Source organism: Canis lupus, chromosome 3, assembly GCF_011100685.1.
Source record: "Canis lupus familiaris isolate Mischka breed German Shepherd chromosome 3, alternate assembly UU_Cfam_GSD_1.0, whole genome shotgun sequence".
Taxonomy (NCBI): domain Eukaryota; kingdom Metazoa; phylum Chordata; class Mammalia; order Carnivora; family Canidae; genus Canis; species Canis lupus.
This window is the reverse complement of record NC_049224.1, coordinates 69,686,694-69,706,524: the sequence shown is the minus strand read 5'-3', so window position 1 is coordinate 69,706,524 and position 19,831 is coordinate 69,686,694. Positions and strand designations below refer to the sequence as shown.

The window sequence follows — 19,831 nt, the reverse complement described above, 5'->3', positions numbered from 1 at the left end:
ATATTCCACAGAAACAAAACAGAATCATAGGGGAAGGGAGGGAAAACTAAAGGGGAAGTCATCAAAGAGGGAGAGAAACCATGAGAGACTCTTAACTATAAGAAAGAAACTGAGGGTTGCTGGAGGGAGGAGGGGGGTGGGGTGGAGTAATTGGGTGATGGACATTAAAGAGGGTACATGATGGCGTGAGCATTGGGTGTCATATGCACTTGATGAATTATTGAACACTACATCTGAAATAATGGTGAACTATATGTTGGCTAGTTGAATTTAAATTAAAAAAAAAAACACAAAGCACAGAGAGACTGGTACCTTCTATGTTCACTTTCATTGCTACCCCCCCGCCCCGCCTGCCCACCTGCAGAAGGGCATGTGCTGTGTGCTCTTGTGCTATGGCACCAACAGGTCACCAGCCATGCCAGTGAATGGAAGTATGTCCGCCTCATCAGGAAGCTCATTTGAGAATGTGGTCTAGCTGTATTTGAAAGTCCCTTCCAGCTCTACCTGATAATAGTAGTAATAATACAAAGCATGATTATTATGATCTTGTCCACCTCCCACATTTTACCGGTTAGAATGTATTTTGCTCTTGAAAGAAATATTCCATTACAATATTTATCATGGATAGTTCTTTTATTATTTTTAGCTTTCCTTCAAATCTCAATTTTAGTATTTGAACTACTAGCAAGTAACTCCCAGTTTTTAGAGGGTATTTATGTGAATTACAAATGTAACTGCCAACAATGATCTTTCATTTGAGAAACCTCTGCGTTCTAAATCATAATTTTCTTTTATGGATTTCTTAGTGAAATCTCTGCCAAAATGAGACTAGAAAGAGGAACACCCTTTTCTTCTAAATATAATGCTCAATCCTCTAATGGATAGGGATTTGCATAATGTTGAGGCTGAAAGAAAGGACTTGTCATGTTTATGATTTCTAAAACAAAGGGTAAAGGCTAAATTAGTTTTTCAAAGGGTCAGTTTGCTTCTGTTCCACAATTAAGTGCAACAACAATAGTGACAAGGAAGACAGGTTCTGGCTGGAGTGTGGGTGGGGGTTGCAACTTTAGTGCCATCTGCTTGGTTTTGAAACCCCTGCCTGGACTCACCAGTGATTTTTTTAAAAAAGATTTATTTATTCATTTATTAGAGAGAGAGAGAGAGAGAGAGAGAGAGAGAGCTGGGTGAGGGACAGAGGGAGAGAATCCACAATCAGACTCCTTGCTGAGCATGGAGCCCAATATGGGGCTCTATCCCAGGACCCTGAAGTCATGCCCTGAGCTGAAATCGAGAATCAGCCACTCAAATGACTAAGCCATCCAGGCGCCCCACCCCAGTGATTTTTAAAGTCATGTGACCAGCTCCAGGAACTCCAGAGGCCCACCCATGTAATGGATGGTTCTAGCTCATTATAAATCATTATTCAAAATGCCTGGGTGGGGATACCTGGGTGGCTCAGAGGTTGTGTGTCTACCTTTGACTCAGTTCATGATCCCAGGATCTGGGATCAAATCCCACATTGGGCTTCCCACAGGGAGCCTGATTCTCCTCTGCCTTTGTCTCTGCATCTCTCCGTGTGTCTCTCATGAATAAACAAAATCTTAAAAAGCCTGGGTGAAGCATACACATTCATACTTCAAATTACCTTATGAGCAATCTTCAGGATCAGAATCTTCAACTTTAACATTGAAGGGGAGGGATTCAGAGACAGGTACTTAGGATCAGCCTCATTTGAATTGCTGAGATGTCAGAGATCTGGCTATTCCACAGTCTAATTCATCATTTGCCCTTTAGTTTTTGAGATAAGATTGAGGAATTTATGGTTGCATGTATTGAGCTCAGAAAGGCAAATTGCAAAGAAGTTGCTTTCTATATCAATTCATAGATATCAGTAAGAATACTTAGGCTCTAAACTGCTTTTTCCAACAGCTGTTGTTCTGTTTTTATAAAATAAAACTTTAAGATTTCAATGCATGGCCCCTAGAAGAGCAGCATCGGTATCATCAGACTGAGCTGGGATCTGTATTTTAATGAGATCCTTCGTGATTTGTATGCACAGTGAAGCAATACTTCTCAAACTTCAGAATTTAACTCTCAAGCTTACTATGCAGGAGACTCAGAGAGGTCTTGCCCTCAGCCCCAGCTCTCCAGTAAACCTGCGGCCATAAAATGACAGGCACTGAGAAAGGACGAGGTCAGCTTGCAGTTTAAGAGATGAATCCTGAGCAGGCTCTTAACCACTTGGCCACCACAGCACCTGGGTTTCTCTCTGACTCAGGGCCCAGCTTGTCTAGCCCAAGACTCTGTCCTTCATTCAGCTTCCTTCCTGCTTGCTGCCCCCACCTTTCCCCCTGGTTCCCATTACCATTAATTATAGCCTATGGCTCTGCATATGCCGCCTGTTCTGATAACACAGAGTATGCCTGCTTCCTCACTGGACCATGAGTACTTTCTCCACTTTCATTTTCTAAGAGCAATAGCAGTGCCATGGCAACGTCTAATCCCCTAACCTCGAGATGGGGGTGGGGTTGAGAGAATCCGAGCAGGTGTTCTTGAGAAAGGAAACAAAGAATTAGCCAGATGAAGGCAGAAGAGAAGGATCAGTATTCTAGGCCAGTGTTTCTCAAACTGTCATGGGCATGCAAGTCACCCAGGGGTTTGTCCATTCTGATTCAGGAGGTCAGGGATGGGACTGGAGATTCTTTAGTTCTCACAAGATAACAGGTGTTCCCAATGCTACTGGCCCATGGATCAGTTTAAGAAGAAAGTTCCAGGAAATGTGAAGGTGAGGATCTTATTGTTCTATTCACTGCAATATCAAGACCATGTGTGTCTACCCCAGAAAAAGTGTTTAATAGGTTAGTGAATAAATACTAACTGAATCGACCACTTAATATCTGAGATACCACCTGGCTGCTTGATTTCTTGTAAGCTGCAAGATTTAAAATATGTTCCATTTGGCTCTAAAATCAGGGCTAATACTACATGCACTGAGGCACAGAGAGGTTGAGTTCCTTGCTCAGAGTCACACAGTTATTGTGGCAAGTTGTTGCTTACCAGATATCCCATGAGCTCCCCTACGTTTCCTAATCTCCCTTATAGTTAGTTGAAACTGTTGAACTAATTCGAGCCAATGGACTGTCAGGGACATGGCATGTGTCACCTACTAGCTGAGGCAATCAAGAGGCAACCCTATTTCCTCCTTTACCCCTTTCTTGCCTGTTTTGTACTTTACCTAAAATTTATGGCCCCCACAGTAAGATTGCAGGAATGTTGCCAACCTGCAGCGGGCACAAGGATATATAAATCTTAGCTGAATTTGAACCACTACAAATTTGAATTTTGCTATCATGTTATTCTAACTACTATGGGCTCAGTGTTGCTCTAAGACAACTCTTTGCATAATGGGCTTTTTGTCTGGCATTCTAGGCCTTCTAAACGGGAGCATCACCCCCACTCTAGATGAGGCGTGCCACAGTCCTGCCAATGGGAGAGCCTAGATGCTAGGCACTGGGGCTAAAAATGCATGACAAGGGCCCTGAGAAACGCCTGAAGACAAAAGATTTAGCAACAGCAGCACAGTGACTATTCTCTGCAACCTGGCTCCTTATCTGCCAGGAGGCATTTGTTGTCTAGCTGTTCTTTATCCATATGGAGGCATGTCTCCAAGCATGTTTGCCATGAGGCAAACCTTGCTTTCAGAGGTTTATGGGCTGCATTCATGAACTGAATGGAATCTTATTTTTGGAACATTATGAATGCACACCTTTTCAAGTGATTGATTTTATAACTTCCATTGACTTGGTCAGATGGGATGTATTTTTCTACACAATGGCATATAGACTGTGTGTCCCACAAAATAATATAAGATGCACCATCTTGCATGTAAACATCAAAAAGCCAGAACTATTGTTTATATTTCTCTAGGTATATGGAATTGAACAGAATAGAGAAGCACAACTAACTTAATAAAAAAGATACCCCTAAAAAAATATTCATTGTACAAGTCAAATCAGTATTTGAGACTTTCCAACCTTCCCCTTCCCTCATCCATATTTCTCCTTTTTTGTTAAAGATGCCTGGTTAAGATGTTTTTGCTGGAGGATTAACCCTCCAAGAACCAACTGATCTCTATTCTCTGAAACAATTTGCATAAATGGAGATGTAGAGAAAGTGACCCACCCATCCTATAAGAGTGGTATATCTTGATAAAATAGCATAAGGACAGTACTAAAAGAGGAAATCCCAGACCAGTACTGCTTACATGGATTCTAGTGTTAGATCTGGAGACTCAGCAATATATACATATGAATAGATCATCACAAAGTATGGTTTATCCCAGGAATATAAGGAAGATTTAACATAAGAAAAACTTATTCAAGTAATACACTATATTAGAATTTTGAGAGAAAATATACTCAAATATATAAGTTTAACAAATGTAGTTGTGGAAAAAAAAAAAAAAACCTAAGCAACTTATGGATAGAAGGGAATTGCCTTAAGCTGATAAAGTTTCTCTTCCCAAAACCTATGGCAAAAATTATAGTGAAACTCTAAGGAAACTTTTGTCTCTTCCAATATTTCTTTCAAGCTCTAATGTTTTGCTTGCATAGAAAATACAAAGAGGCCCATTTTAATTTATAATTTCATATTACATTGGTTAGGACTATTCTTTTTTTTTTTTTTTTATTGGTGTTCAATTTACTAACATACAGAATAACACCCAGTGCCCGTCACCCATTCACTCCCACCCCCCGCCCTCCTCCCCTTCTACCACCCCTAGTTCGTTTCCCAGAGTTAGCAGTCTTTACGTTCTGTCTCCCTTTCTGATATTTCCCACACATTTCTTCTCCCTTCCCTTATATTCCCTTTCACTATTATTTATATTCCCCAAATGAATGAGAACATATAATGTTTGTCCTTCTCCGACTGACTTACTTCACTCAGCATAATACCCTCCAGTTCCATCCACGTTGAAGCAAATGGTGGGTATTTGTCATTTCTAATAGCTGAGTAATATTCCATTGTATACATAGACCACATCTTCTTTATCCATTCATCTTTTGTTGGACACCGAGGCTCCTTCCACAGTTTGGCTATCGTGGCCATTGCTGCTATAAACATCGGGGTGCAGGTGGGTTAGGACTATTCTTAAACTGTTGAATAATGGAGGTGATAGAAGCATTCCCAAGAGAGCTATTTCTATGCTGATGTATAGGAATTACACTGATTTTTAAAATATTGGATTTGCACTTGGCAATCTTGTTACTCCTATTGCCATGTGATATGGTGACCTAAAATTCTTTCTTCCTTTCTCATGATTTTAATTAATTATGCAACCTATAGTTTTTATTGTTACTGTGAATGAAATCTTTTTCCCCAAATAAATGGAATAAATTATAAAACGTTATTGGCCAGCAGAACTTTATTTCTATTTCATATTCAAATCAATTATCACACTAAATGGTAATAACATGTTCCCACTGATGCAAATTTTCCTTCTTTCTTTTTAAAAGTTTATTAAAATTCAACTAATATAGTGTATTATTAGTTTCAGATGTAGAGCTCAGTGATTCATTGGTTGTGTATAACACCCAGTGCTCATTACATCACTTGCCCTCTTTCATGCCCATCACCAAGTTACCCCATACCCCCACCCCCATCTCCCCTCTAGCAACCCTCAGTTTGTTTTCTAGAGTTAAGTCTTTTATGATTCGTCTCCCTCTCTGATTTCATTTTTTTCTCCCTCCCCCTATGATCCTCTTGTTTTGTTTCTTAAATTCTACGTATGAGTGAAATCATATATTTGTCTTTTTCTGATTGACTTATTTTGTTTAGCATAATACCCCCTAGCTTCATCCATGTGATGCAAATTTTCTCTAAATGTACCTGTAAATTCTGTGTTCTTCTAACCAAAATCTCAACAGGGATTGACAGGCTGATTTCAAATGCATAGGGAAAAGCAAACCAAGAATAGCCAAGATCATTATACAGTTTTCTAATATCTGCCAAGGAAAGTGTCCTCACTTCGAATATAACTCCGTCAATGGTAAACTAGGTTATTAGAGTTAACTTTGAAGAAGAATCACAGTAAATCATGTAATGCAATGCAGCGACCCAACCATAGATCCACACAAATATGAAACCTGGATATATGGAGATATATCCCACACAGGGATAAAAGTATAGACTCTCTGGTAGTGGGTGTTAGGACAACTGAGTAAATCACTTGAAGCTGACATATAAAAAGATTTGGACCCCGATCCTTTTGCAATTTTTTTTTTTTTTTACAAAGCCTATATCTGACAGCTTGTATTTTGTTATAGTGTTCATTGTTGTATGGAAGTTTAATATTAAATACAAAAAACTATCTTTTTGATTTCAGGGTAGGGAAGGATTTCTAAAATAAAGCACAAAAACACCAAACCCAAAGGAAAAATTTTTTCTTCATGGATTTTTAATAGTGTCTATATTTTCTTTTAAGAGTTTAAAATAGTAAATGGACAAGGAGTACCAGCAGCCCATACAAGCCAAGGTCCCATATAGCCCCAAATGATAGTATATTTTGCAAGTATTTATTGGATACTATCTCACTTGGAATTATGGCAATGCAAATGAGAACAATACATGGCTTCTTCAAATTTAGATATTGCCAAATACCATGTTGAAGTTCCTATTTCTCCATATCTTCACCACCTCTTAGCAGACTGTTATCATTTCACAACTATCAGATTGAGAAGCTGCTTTCCACACAGGGCGATTGCTATTCATGCCTCTCCAGCATTCAGCCTGTAAGCCACTGTTAGATGTCACTAGCGGTTAGCATGCTGTTCTGCACACAAAGGCAGTGGGAATGCATAGCCCCTTTGGGAAGTTGTGTGACCACTTCTGGGGCAGTGGGTGGTGAGTGGAAGCTCTGTATGTTGTTTCCTGCCTGTGCAAAATCCACCCCCTCTTGCTGTCACACTGAGGAAGGAGCCCAAGTGGTTCAGATGGAGCAGCCATAAGATGGGACCCTCCCTCAGGTCTCTGGCACTGTGGATAGTGTCAATGAGAAATAAACATTTGGTTGGTTGACCAGCTCGGGTTGCAAAATAAATGTTGTCACCTTAAAAAGTCACATGTGCAATAAGTTTAAGGTATAGGTCTAGAAATAGAACTGTGGGGCATTCATGCAGAATCTGGCACAGAACTGGCATTTCATAAATGTAAATTAGTGAAACCCATCCTAGTCTACCCTAGTTTTAGAGGTACATAGATAAAATCCAATTCTTCGTATTAAGAAGCTCAGACAAGTTAAGCTAATATTTACAACACAGTAAATATTTTTGTCTTATCCTAGGCTGTTCAATGTGGTAATCACTAGGCACACATGGGTAATGAACATTTGAAATGTGGCTAGTGTCTGAAGAACTGAATTTCTCATTTAAATTGGAAAATGTTAAACAGTTAATATCTTGCCACTAAATACAGCTTAAGTGTTTTGATAAGACTGTATCTCATTATAAATGAAAATTTAGCATTAAAATTTAAACCTTCTCTAAGTTGAAAATCGATTTTGTTTTAAACAATGTATATAAATATACACTTCGGTGTTTTTTTTTTAAGATTTATTTATTTATTCATGAGACACAGAGAGAGAGGCAGAGACACAGGCAGAGGGAGAAGCAGGCTCCCCCCAGGGAGCCTGACATGGGTCTCGATCCCTGATCCCGGGATCAGGCCCCGAGTTGAAGGCAGATGCCCAACCAATGAGCCACCCAGGCATCCCTAAATATACACTTAGTATATGTGTTAACATATACAAAATATCTCAATATTTTAGATGTATTGGCGAAACATTTAATTTCACCTGCTCTTTTTACTCTCCTAAATGTGGCTACCAGAAAGTTCAGATTATGTATATGGCTCATGTTATATTCCTATTGGACAGCATGGCTCCAGACTAAGTCCACATTCCTCAGAATGGTATCTCATCCTAACTCCTGTGTCTGATACATGCTAGAACCATAAGAAGTCAATTCATCCTAAGTGTAACCTGTGGCAGCAAAGGCTCTACATGTTGTAAAGAGCTTTATAGACGCCAGGGCACTTCCTGCCAAAACACGAGCTTGCATATTACTTCACTCGCCTTCATGTAAACATAAAAAAATTTTTTTTTTTTAACATTCATCTTTCTTGAACTGGAGTTTTCTTCACAATAAAATGTGACCTGGCGACTGCCACTCAACTTTCTGGCCTTGGCGTCAGTGTCTGCCCAGTCCCTGACTCTGTGCATACCGTAGCCACCTCTGGTAGTCCACACCCAATTCGAACCTCCCTTGAGGCTTCCACTGCCTTGATTTCCACTTCCTTCTAAACAACCAAAGATGACAATTTACTGGACCAGAACTATAGGATGGAGGATGACAACTCCTCTCAGCTAATAAATTGAAACAGCAAATTGCTGAATTTACATCAACTCACATCTCTAGGTTTTCTTCAGGGTCTGCCAAAACTCAAGTCCGTTTCTTTTCTTTTTTTGGCTCCTTGGAATGATGAACCAAGCACCCCCTCCAAATATTCTCGTCTTTCCTCTCAAGTATGCGTGGAGTCAGATGCGAGGATGTTTGGGAAGATGGCATCAGCAGTGCAGCTGCTCCTGTGGTCCAGCAGGCTCATCAACCCCTTGGGAGCTCTCTTGTTCCAATCCCCTCCCAGCTGAGAGGCCAGGTTCAGTGGCCACATTATCATCTCCGATGAGGCCATGGACCATGGGATGAAAACTGTTACTGCTGCCTAAACCAGCATCTCTTGTGAATTTAAGACAAAGACAAAACAAAACAAAGCAAAATGACCTGGTCCATTTCAGAGCATGCATGGTTAACCAGCAGTACATCTAACTCAACATATACCTGGATGGAATTCAGAGCACCTGTGCTGTACAGATGGCTGCCTTTACATATCAGAAATGTATCCCACAAGATAGGCTATGTAATAAAAAGCCCTCTTATCACTGAAATGAAAGGGCAGAGAACGTTTTACAGTTGCTTTATTTAACAAAATTTACGCCAACTTCTAGATCTATATACAAACGTGTTTCAAAACCAGAGCAGCAGACACATAAACTGTTAACACAGGACTTACACTAATGCTTCAGACATGTTATGCAATGTTTTGTTTTCTGCTCATATTGACATGTACAGGTTCAAAAATTATTCCAAAGGCCAAGCAACATCACATTTTTGTTTCCTGGGATAGTTTATTTAGTAGGTTGTGAAGAAAGAGGGACGGAACCTTTGAGGGTTAATATATTGTGTTCAGTGTAGTTTAATAAACAGCATTTGGCCCAGAGTGGGGCTCACAAAATGTTTTGGGCAGGGGATAAAAATTTGAGTAAAATATGATCTATGAGACTATGAATCTTTTTAAAAATTTTCACTCTGTCATAACTATAAGATCATATCATTTCTGACCCCCAAAAGTAAAAAACTCTAAGAAATAAGTTTAAAATTCTATTAGTAAATATTAATAAAATTTCATGAGCACAGGTCCTTCAAAATCAAGGTGGGAGTACATAAATACTCAACACAATTCTACCCCTACCTCGTTCATTAGAAATGTTTTAGGACATTTACCTACACGTTAAGCTATTTCCTAAAGTTCTTCATATAGGGAGGACAGACATGTTTTGCTTTCTCATTTTTTATGACTTTCAGGAGCCTTAATTCCTCAAAAAGTATTGTAGCTCAGGAAATCCTCAAAAAGCTTAGCTACATAGTTTATTCATAAAATTTAGGTCCATAAAGTATGTAAGCTGAATTTTAGGTAATACTTGGAAAACGGTTGATGCTACAAAGTATAAATATTTCATGTTGACACTTAACACTGTGACCTGATTCATAGTCATCTTTCCTGAAAGGTCATGCTCTAGCCTCTCAAGAAAGATGCTACTAAGCAGTGAGGTATAGGAGAAAAAAAAAAAATCACAGCCTTTTCTTCTGTTAACTTAGGAGCCTTCTATCATGCTGGCAGGGTACATATCCACACATGGTTCACTTGAGAGCACTCTCCTCTATGTGGTGAAGTGGTACATAGGATCCATTTCCCAAAAAGCACCAACTAGAAATGCATGGGGATGAAATACTGCAATGAAATGATCCTCAGGGATTCCTACTCCTGTTTGTTCATATAAATCAGACTCATCACTTACTTGTGCTTTCATTTTCTAAAAATGAGACCATACCATTATAAAAATGTGCTTCCAAAATAATTTCTAGAATATAAAGTGTCTTATATTTTTCCAGCCCACATAATTTCATTATAAAATAGGAAATCAGAAAATTAGCTGTTTTCATATGGTAAAAAATATTTATATGTGTACACACACATATAAACATATATACACATATAAAAAACCCAAATTTTAAATTCCAATAAAAACCAATTAACCAACTTCATGATCATGTATTCAGTTAAACATAAGAAATGTTGATTATCTTGAGAACCAACTACAAAGAATTATAACTCCACCTATCAGAAGATAGTTTAAGACTTTCACACATGTAAAAAAAAAAAAAATCAAAGTTCCAACTAACCAACATGAAAATCTCACTCAAGTCTTTTTCAGATATAATGGCTCCCAGTTTCATTCACCGCACTAACAAACTGCCTAAGGAAGGAGCAGTCTTAAAAGGGAGGAAAATGCAGAGTTGGGGGCTGCCCTGTAGCCGTGCCTGTGTGTTCTGAGACGGTTGGTGCCTGGCAGGTGGGTTGGTGAGGATGAAATCCAGCCTGAGCTCCCTGTGCCTGGCCACCTATCTGCCCAACAGGTGGTGAAGGTGCAAAGGGAGTTTTTCCTAATGCACACAAAGGTGCTGTGTGGACCAGCCATGGTCCCGGCATCTGATGGTGGAGAGGGGAGGTGTTCACGAGTTACTACCTAGGAAAGGTGAGTGAGAGGGAGAACAGACTGTGAAGGTGAAGGTAAATTAGAAGTGTACTGTGATTATCAGTGAAAACCAGGAGTAGTGTTTCTATAACCTCCACAAAGATAGCGGGATGTTTCTATTTTGTTGGTTCTTGCTTTAGTATTTTCATGAGGGAAAGCCTTAAGGTGCCTCAGAGGCACAAAATGAAGGGGACAGGAGGTGAGTAGGGAAGTGTCTCACTCCAAAGGAGAACCTGTTCGGAAAACTGGTAGAGGGAGAGCAGGCTATGAGCTAGGTTGGAGGCAACATCCTGGATCCTAAGTGGTGGAGAAATCACGCGCAGCCTTTGCCCATGGTCTGTGCATGGGTTCTCAAATGAAAACTAATGGCTACATTAAAGTCATAACTCCCTTCACAGTCCTGCCTTGAACTTTATCTATGTTGTAAGAAGCCTATTGATTCACATTTTAAATTGGGTTACTTTATGTTCGTGAGAGTGGCCTTAATCTTATTTTCCATCTGTGACCATTCCTTTTTTTTTTTTTTTAAGGCACATTCCCTCCCCAACTGTCATAAATCAAGACATTTAAAAAGAAACTAAAGGTTTGAAAATGTTTCTTTCCTCCCCTAACATCTACTGTTGACGTAATAAATTCAGGCAAACCCTCAGAATCATTCTTCAAAATGGCCAACGGAAGCACAATGCTCTGTGCTACAGACACTTCTGAGTACTGCAGAGTGGGTGAGGAATTTAAAAGAGCCACTTTTCTATAACCAAATTTAAGATAACAAAGTAGAAGGTATAATTTCCATTATGTACCAAATATTCAGCACATAAGTTAATGCAGAAAAAAAATGGATGTGCACACCAAGATACGGGTTTAATTCCTCAGTAGCATTTTGTATAAAGAGCAATATGTAAAACACTAAACTTGTCCCTCTGAATAGATCACAACAAATATGTAACTACTCAGAAAAAAGGGGTGCTAAACAAAGAAAAGTCTCAGATCCCACTGGAAATCTGGAAGTTTCACTTCTCTCCAGAAAAACACGTATACATAGATTTGTGCGTACGATTTCAGGGGCTTCCACTAGCTTCCAAGGTCTGGTCACTTATCTCCGGTTAAGACTCCTGGCTCTCAACATTCCTACAAGGTTTCTGAAGAATGAATGATCCTCCCATTTCTACAATCTGTATTTCTCCTACTGAGTCAGGGAGGGAGGGGAAAAAACAAACTAGAATAAACTAAAAGTAAGAAAATAATTTGCTTCAAAAACCATTTTTTACTTATTTGCCCTTGGAAGAAAGAACATCCCAATCTCTAGTTGCCTCTATCAAATGCCGTTGGCCATGACTCATCCACTCTTCCTGGTCTTCATACAGTCGCCCACAAAACCAGCATTTAAATATACACTGTGATGAGTCATCAGGCAAAGAATCCACCACCTGGTAGTTGTTTTTATGAACTTTTTTAAGTTTCATTTTCAACATCATTTGCCTTTTTATCTGATTGGCCTCCTCCACATTCTGGTATGTTAGGCGAACATGATGCCGTCTGATGCCTAGCTGACACCTAGTCCTCTCTGACAAGACGACTTTGAGAACGTTGCCTTTGTACTTGTTTATTACCTTCATCACATTGGTCACTTCTGGAGAGTCAACATCAGGATGGTTTAATACGATGACGGGCTGGTTCCGACGTGGGCATTTAATCAACTGATCTGGTTTAACAGCTACCAGTCGAAGTTGTCTTGCAACCTGGAAAATTGAAGGATCCTTGAGATAGCGGCTGGGATCAGCCTGGATTTTACTTTTCTTCTTGGATGAGTTCACTTGTTTGGTTTTATTTTTACTGATAGGAAGACTTCTGGAAAGCAGTTTCCCTTGCTTACTCAGTTCACTGCTTCCTTGCTGACTGTGCAGGGGGCCAGTTTTTTTAGGCATGGTGCTACAAAAAGAACTCTCTTTTCTTGGTTTTGGCCGAAGAGGTATATCAAAATTTTGAGACATATCTATTGGCCCACTTTCACTTGTCAAAGACTGTAAGTCTGAGTCTGTCTGTCTCACTGGGCATAACGGAATGGGTTTTATTAACTGTGTCTCACTGCAAGGTATGCTGACAGGTGCTTCACACGTGGCTTCTATAATGTGTGCATCCTCAGAAGAATTAAGAACCCTCAATACAGCCCCTTTGGGGATCAATACTGGAGTAGCAACATGGGCCTTCCTGGTTACCCGTTCAGTATTCCCATTGCTGCCTTCTATAAACTGTGGATATATTTGCTGATGAGTAAGCTGTCCATTAATACCACCATCATCCTGAGGTTTTGGGAGCGTGCCTGTGGAATAGCCAGTGCCAGTAAATGATACGTTAATTTCGTGGATACCTTCAGGAGCAGCTTTTGAAGTTTCCTTCGACGTCTGCCCTACAGAACGGCGATGTGCATTATTTGCAGACAAAGATGATGGCTTACCACAGGATTCAATTAATTGAGCTATCTTTCTGCGCAAGAGTTCAATTGACTTTATTTTGGATGTTGAACTATTCCACTTAACACCCTCAGGGACATTTTCAGACCCAGAGCTCAGAGAAAATACTGATGAGATGACTGGACCATCAAAAGAGTCTTTAGTCCTTTCAGGATTCTTTAATTCCAAAGGCTCCTCCCTAGGTGGCTGAGACCTGATTCTATCTTCTCCTGGCATATTTATGTGTAAATACTCGCTTTTATGTTGAGAGGAAATCTGGCTTGTATTTGAAACTGCCTTGTGTTCCTCCATCTGCTTGTCTTTCAGCTTCCGATGAGAGGGAACCATTTTTATAGGAACACTGATCTCATTTCTAGATTCCAAGTTATTTGTACTTACAGACAATGAGCCCTTTTCTCCAGAGAAGGACATGGTTGTAGGTGATGCAGCTAGGGGAAGCAACTGCTGCAAGTCACCGTGTAAGTTCCTTCCATCTTCAGCAAAAGAAACAGCAGCTTTATATGGAAAGGGATTTGATGCAGCTCCAAGACTGTGGAAAATACTGTTTTTTACTAGAGATGCTGGAGAATGACCTTTTAAGGAGAGAGAAGGAAAAGCCGGTCTGTGTGGGTACATACTGCTTTTTTTCGGGAAATCCTCAACTGTATCTGGGTTGAGGAGGGATTCTCCACGGTCGTGCACACTAGAATTGGACATGAAAAAATCGTAAGACCTGACCCACTTCACATTTTTAAGTTGTTTCTGAACTGACGACTGAAGATTATCAATGCCTGCCAGTTTTCCAACATTCCCTTCAATTGCCAGTGACTTTGTTTGGCCTGCAGAAACCATTTTTTCTGGTTCAACTAAACGCTTCTCTCTAGTCATACGCTCAGAATTGCCCCCCTCGCCCCCACCAGCGTCAGGGCGGTTACTTTCTTCCAGAGGAAACAATTTCAGGACCAGCTGCTGGGTCCCATTGACAACCTTCACATCTATCAACTGGGCTAAGCAGTTTGCAGGAACGACGAGTTCTGCTGGTGCCACCACAGTTAACGGCATTCCCGGCTGGACAGGCTCTTTTGCTGGAGACAGCACTTCCACCTCCACACTTTTGTTCTCAAACAGACTACCTTCGTTTGGCTCCGACAGGGTCACTTTATTTGGAACACATACTACATCTTTTTGGTATTCCTTTGATTCAGGCAACAACATGATACTGTGCATTTTGTCTTTATTCGTATGGAGAGAGAACCTTGAGAGTTGATCTGATGACTTATTTTGAAATGCAGTCCTTGGATTGGGAGCTTTGAAAAGCTCTGTGTTTTGCTTGGATGTGCTGACTCTTTTCGGCTCCAGTTTGGCAACATTTTTGGGCAGCCGCTTTCCCCCCGCCCTCTCATGTACTCTCCGCCTGTGTTTGACAATGTAGTCATTCCTAATAGCACCATAGTCGCAGTACTCACACTGATAAGGGAATACGCCTGTGTGTTTCACCAGGTGCCTCTGGAACTCCCCTTTTGTGTAAGAAACATAGTTGCAGTGAGAACAGATGAATTTAATCTCTTCATGCTGAAGTGTGTGCTTCTTGTATTGCAGAGGGTCCTTTGTGGAAAATCGACATTTATCACAATAGTATTTGCCTGGCTTAAAGTTCCTTACCTTAAATTTGTTACTGACGGAACTTGAGATGGCTTCGGCTTTATTTCCTACAGGAGTAGCGTTGGGATTGCTGTTCACATAATGAAAATGGGGAGCAGCCACACCTAGGTTGCATTTGAAGCAAATGTATTTGTCTTCCTTTTGGCTTGGCCCGGTACCCTTTTTCAAATCTTGAAGCGGGATTTTGTGAACACTTTTGCACTTCACACATGTAGCAACAGTCATCATGGCAGCCTCTGCCTCTGAGCCTTGACACAAAAGAGCCTGCGCTTCTTGTCTATCTGGTCGAGTTGCTCTATTAGCAGTAGGCTGTTTGGGTGACATGGTTAAGGAATTATGTCTGTTGTTCACTTGAGTGGTATATAACTGCCGTCCAAGATCCTTCATCTTCTTTATTTGCATTTCTAAAAAGGGAAAGCCAAAAAATCCAGGAAGACTTCACAGGATAAAATCCTTTGGGGCCATCCTTCATTTAACTTCCTGACTGGCAGAGAAGCAGTGACTTCCTGGGCGGGCATAGTCAGTTATCCTTGCTTATAAACCACCACAGTAGGTGTATGATCCCAAAATACAATTGTTCCCAATTCTCTGATATTCCGGGCAAAACTAAAGGGAAAAAAAGACATCAGAAAGCATGATTAATATGTGAACTTAAGGTTTAGTTAAGCTATTTCCAAACTTATCCTGTATTTCAATGATCTTTATATTTCATGCTAAACCTTCACATATTTTCTTAAACATACACCGACAGTAAAACGCAGTACCACAGAAGGGGCAAATAAGCCTAAACGGAAGATATTTTTAAATTCAGCCCTCTAAGAACTCATCTCTTTAGACCAACCATAAGTAGATAGGCCAGGAACAAGGAAATCCCAGCTGCCACTCAGAACAGTCCTTAATAAGTGAGTTATTTTTAGGTGTCATGGAGAACATCCCAGCAATTTCATAGGTATAATATCATATTATACCTGTACAGGAGAATACTATTTCAGTTTTTAAACACACAAATTATCAGGTCATGGAGAAAGCTAGGGCTGGGGCTCAGGTGTCATTTGTTAATTAGCAGCTTGGATTCCCAGCTCTCTCTATGCTACATTTACTTTCACAAATGTAAGAAGTCAATAATACATTGGCAATATTAGGTAGACAAATACTGATTCCTTCAAGATTTTATTGAGCATCTATTACGTGTCAGGCACTGTTCTGAGTGGTGCAGGGCAGTTAGCAAAATCCAGTTAAGTGATGAGGTTGCAGAGCTGGCATATAGAGGTATGGAGAGTCAGGAAAGACTCCAGTTAAGCTGACAATTGAGCAGAGACCTCAGGGCAGCAGGGAGTGAGTACTGTAATTGTCTGGGAGAAGGGAATTTCAGGCAAAGAAGGCAAAGGTCTGTGGGATGTGGGCCTGGACCAACTGAGGAATGGCAAGGAGGCTGAGAACAGAGGACAGTCAGCAAGGAGAGGAGATAAATGAAAGAGCAGTTGGTATGATCAGAGTCAGTGGGGGCACTGGTTAAGGAAAGCTCTAGCACAGAGTCATAAGGACGTGACTTTTCCTGTACCTGAGAAAGATAACCAGGGGAGACTAGAGCAGTGACATGGCCTGATGTGATTTATATCCCAACAGAGCCTCTAACTGCTGCACAGACAAGCATCTGTGGGTGGAATGAGAGTGTGGGGGATTGAGGTGAGGGTGGGGGGGCAGCCTGGGCAGTGGTGGCAGAAGCAGAAATGTCCCTACAGCAAATGCCATAATATGTGTAACACTGATACTCCTATAAAAATGATTATCTTTAAGTACAAGTTCTTTTTTCAGAATATATAAGACCCATAAGCCAAACAAAAAAACATTCTAGCTGGGGATCTACTAAAAAAACCTTTCTTTTATGACCTTATAAAAAACACTGAAGCCTTCTGAGCCTCATTTTTTTTTCATCTGTTAATGAGAAGGAAGGATACTTATCCAACCTCTCTCATGGCGCTGCCACGATGACTAAAACACTCAAGGGTAGAAGAGAACACTTCTGAAGTTTTAAAGTGGTTCTTTAAGTGTCAAGAGGCACACAGAGGTACCCAGTGTCTGACTGATGATGAGTAGCAATAGGAGGTGGAATTAGCAGCTTTCTTCTGGCACATGATCACAGGCCAAGAGCCATGCAAAATAAGTCTGAAGGGCCAACCTGGGGGAGCAGAAGGTCCTACTGTAGGGTCAAGAAAAATAATTATTGCATATTCAGATCCAAACTAAAAGCTGCCCTGTAAAAGCATTTTTGGAAAGGACCGTAAGAACACACTATGTTTGACAACATGCTTTTTCTTTGGCAGTGTTGTCTCTCCCTTTTGCTTTTGCAAAAGATAGCGGTCTCCTTTCAAAAGCAATTCCCAGTATGCTGTTGAACCCTGGTGGCACCTAAGACTTGATCAGACGTGCCCCACTCCAAGCATGTATGTATACTTAGACACCAAGTGGGCAGAGGCCCCGTGGGGTTGCAAAATGCTACCTCTGCCCTTAGCGTTCAAACACATACCGATACAACGGGACTGTGAAGGGGGCAGGACACGTGGGTGCTTCCAGCTGGCAAACTGATAAGCATGGGCAAAGACAAGAACTTCCATTTTGCACTCCTAGTATACACGACAGGTAGAAGTTTCAAGATTCACTCATAAAACTCACATGCATTTCATTTTCCAGGTATAAACTGGATCTAGTGAAGGGAGAGACTCCAGTGACACTATTAGTACCAGAACTTCTAGAAGCATAACCTGCAACTACTCAGGTAATCTCAAGCGAGCTACCTGTTCTCATCTGCTTGTTCATCTATGTGATTTCCAAGCCCAGTCTCCCAGAGCCGACCTCTGAAATCAGTTTTCCTACCATCCAGGAATGCTACTGCCAACAATGTGGTCATGTGGGCAATTTCATCCCAATAAAACAAAGGGAGAAATATCTGTGACCAGAACCCAAGAGAAGGCTGGCTCCAAGGACCCACAGGTGAAGAAGACTCTAAAGGGGAATTGGCCCAGTGGTTCCCAAACATGGAGGAGCCTCAGCATCATAGTTGAGACAGACAATTCTGGACTTACCCCTGAGCTAGTGAGTCTAAATCCTGATGAGGCAGGGGAGGAGGTAGAGATCTGTGGTTTATAAAAGCACTCACTGTAGTTTTGGTAAAAGCCAGGATTAGAAATCGCTAGTTAAAACTTCCAGCAACATTTTGATCTTTTAAAATCATCTTCACCAGTTGATCATACAACCAACAGTCTAACATTGCCATAAACAAAATTTCTGCCTTTTAGGCAGCTAATTTTATTTTCATGTAGTTCTCGTTGTTGAGAATTTGCCCTTAAATGTAAATGAAACTAGTGATTTTGTAACTTTCTTATATACTGATTCTGGGGCTACAAACATAATCCCTCTTCATAAACCATTATATTAATACACACCTTTTCTGTCATTCAGTCCCTGGTTCTCAACTCTCTTCCAAAGATCTGCATGCCAGTTGATATTGTATCTGCTATCAGCCCTGTAATCCTACTAACCAGAGAGAGGGAGGGGGAAGAAGACAGGAGGAAAAAGGGAGAGCAGAGAGGGGAGGAAAGAAGAAACTTACTTGCCTGGTACAAACTGCTTACCAACTACTTCAACATCTCACATATTAACGCTAAGAAATTCTCAAGACTCTTGTGATGAGATTTCTTCATTTGAAGACTCACCCAAACCAGGATTCCAACTGTGCATTTTTAGTTTTCCAGCACCTTTCCCGGCCTCCAGGGTTCTTCAAAATTTATAGAAAGCAGTTTTGCCATTTTTTTTTTCCCAAGTCCTCTTAAAACTTGGGGGATGTCTTTCCTCCTAAATAACTGAAGACTCAAAATCTCAGCAGACTGGATGGTAAGATCACATACTTGGCAAGAAGTAGAGAGCATGCTGATGGAGGAAAGTTCCCTAGGGGGATTAAGCAAGCCAGCTACAGTGGTGAAGGAGTGTAGTCCTCTCAGAGGTGTTTCCAGAAAACTATCTCACCAGATATTCTGAATTAAGAATCCTTAGGAGCAAGGGCCTGTAGGAAATGCGAGGCTGTGATTAGCAAATACAGTTTAATGCAAGGCAAGACATCTAGGCCTTATCTGAATTATGGTCACCTGTTTACAAGTGTCTTCCTGGCTTCTAAACCACTCTCAAAGTAATGCAATATTTCTACACTGGTACTTCCTTCAGTCCAGGTGACAAAGATATCAGGCTTCTTCCAAACAAGTTCTCTTTGGCCTTTGCAACGTGTGTGGCTAATTGTTAGGGGAAAAGGTCTGAGTGCATCCAAAGACAGGGGTGAATGGATGCAGTGACTGGCAGGGAAGAACTAAGGTGGCTTTGCTTCTGGTACTGCGTGTGGGTGTACCCGAGTGACCGGCTCAAGGGCCCACTCCTCATGGAAGGTGCAACCACCTGGGGAGTTGGGTCCTCTTGGCAAACTGCTGCCCAGTGGGCTGATGACCAAGGCTTATGTGAGGTGATAAAAGCCCTTGTATGCCCTGGACATGGGAGGGCACTCAGCAAACTGCTAACTTTGGTTTTGGTGTTTACCTACCTTTCAAACTCATGCCTCTATTCCCAAACCTCTGCATTTGACCTCCTAGAACTGGAAACATACTTTTTTTTTTTGGGGGGGGGGGGGTGCCTTAGGAAGAGTCTCAAAAGCACAGAAAATACTTAGTATTATTAGCCCTGGACACAATAAATAAAATGTCCAATGACTGTTAAGTTGTCTGTTTTTTCACAGCACACCATGAGC

General features: G+C 40.9%; 1 protein-coding gene across 1 annotated transcript; it reads right to left on the bottom strand.

Annotated features, from left to right (window-relative positions):
• Window positions 1-11,619: 11,619 nt before the first annotated feature.
• Window positions 11,620-15,648, bottom strand: ZNF518B (zinc finger protein 518B). The gene is given in 1 exon segment (NM_001130833.2): window positions 11,620-15,648. A coding segment is annotated over 1 exon segment (3,246 nt). The 5' UTR covers window positions 15,445-15,648; the 3' UTR covers window positions 11,620-12,198.
• Window positions 15,649-19,831: the final 4,183 nt, after the last annotated feature.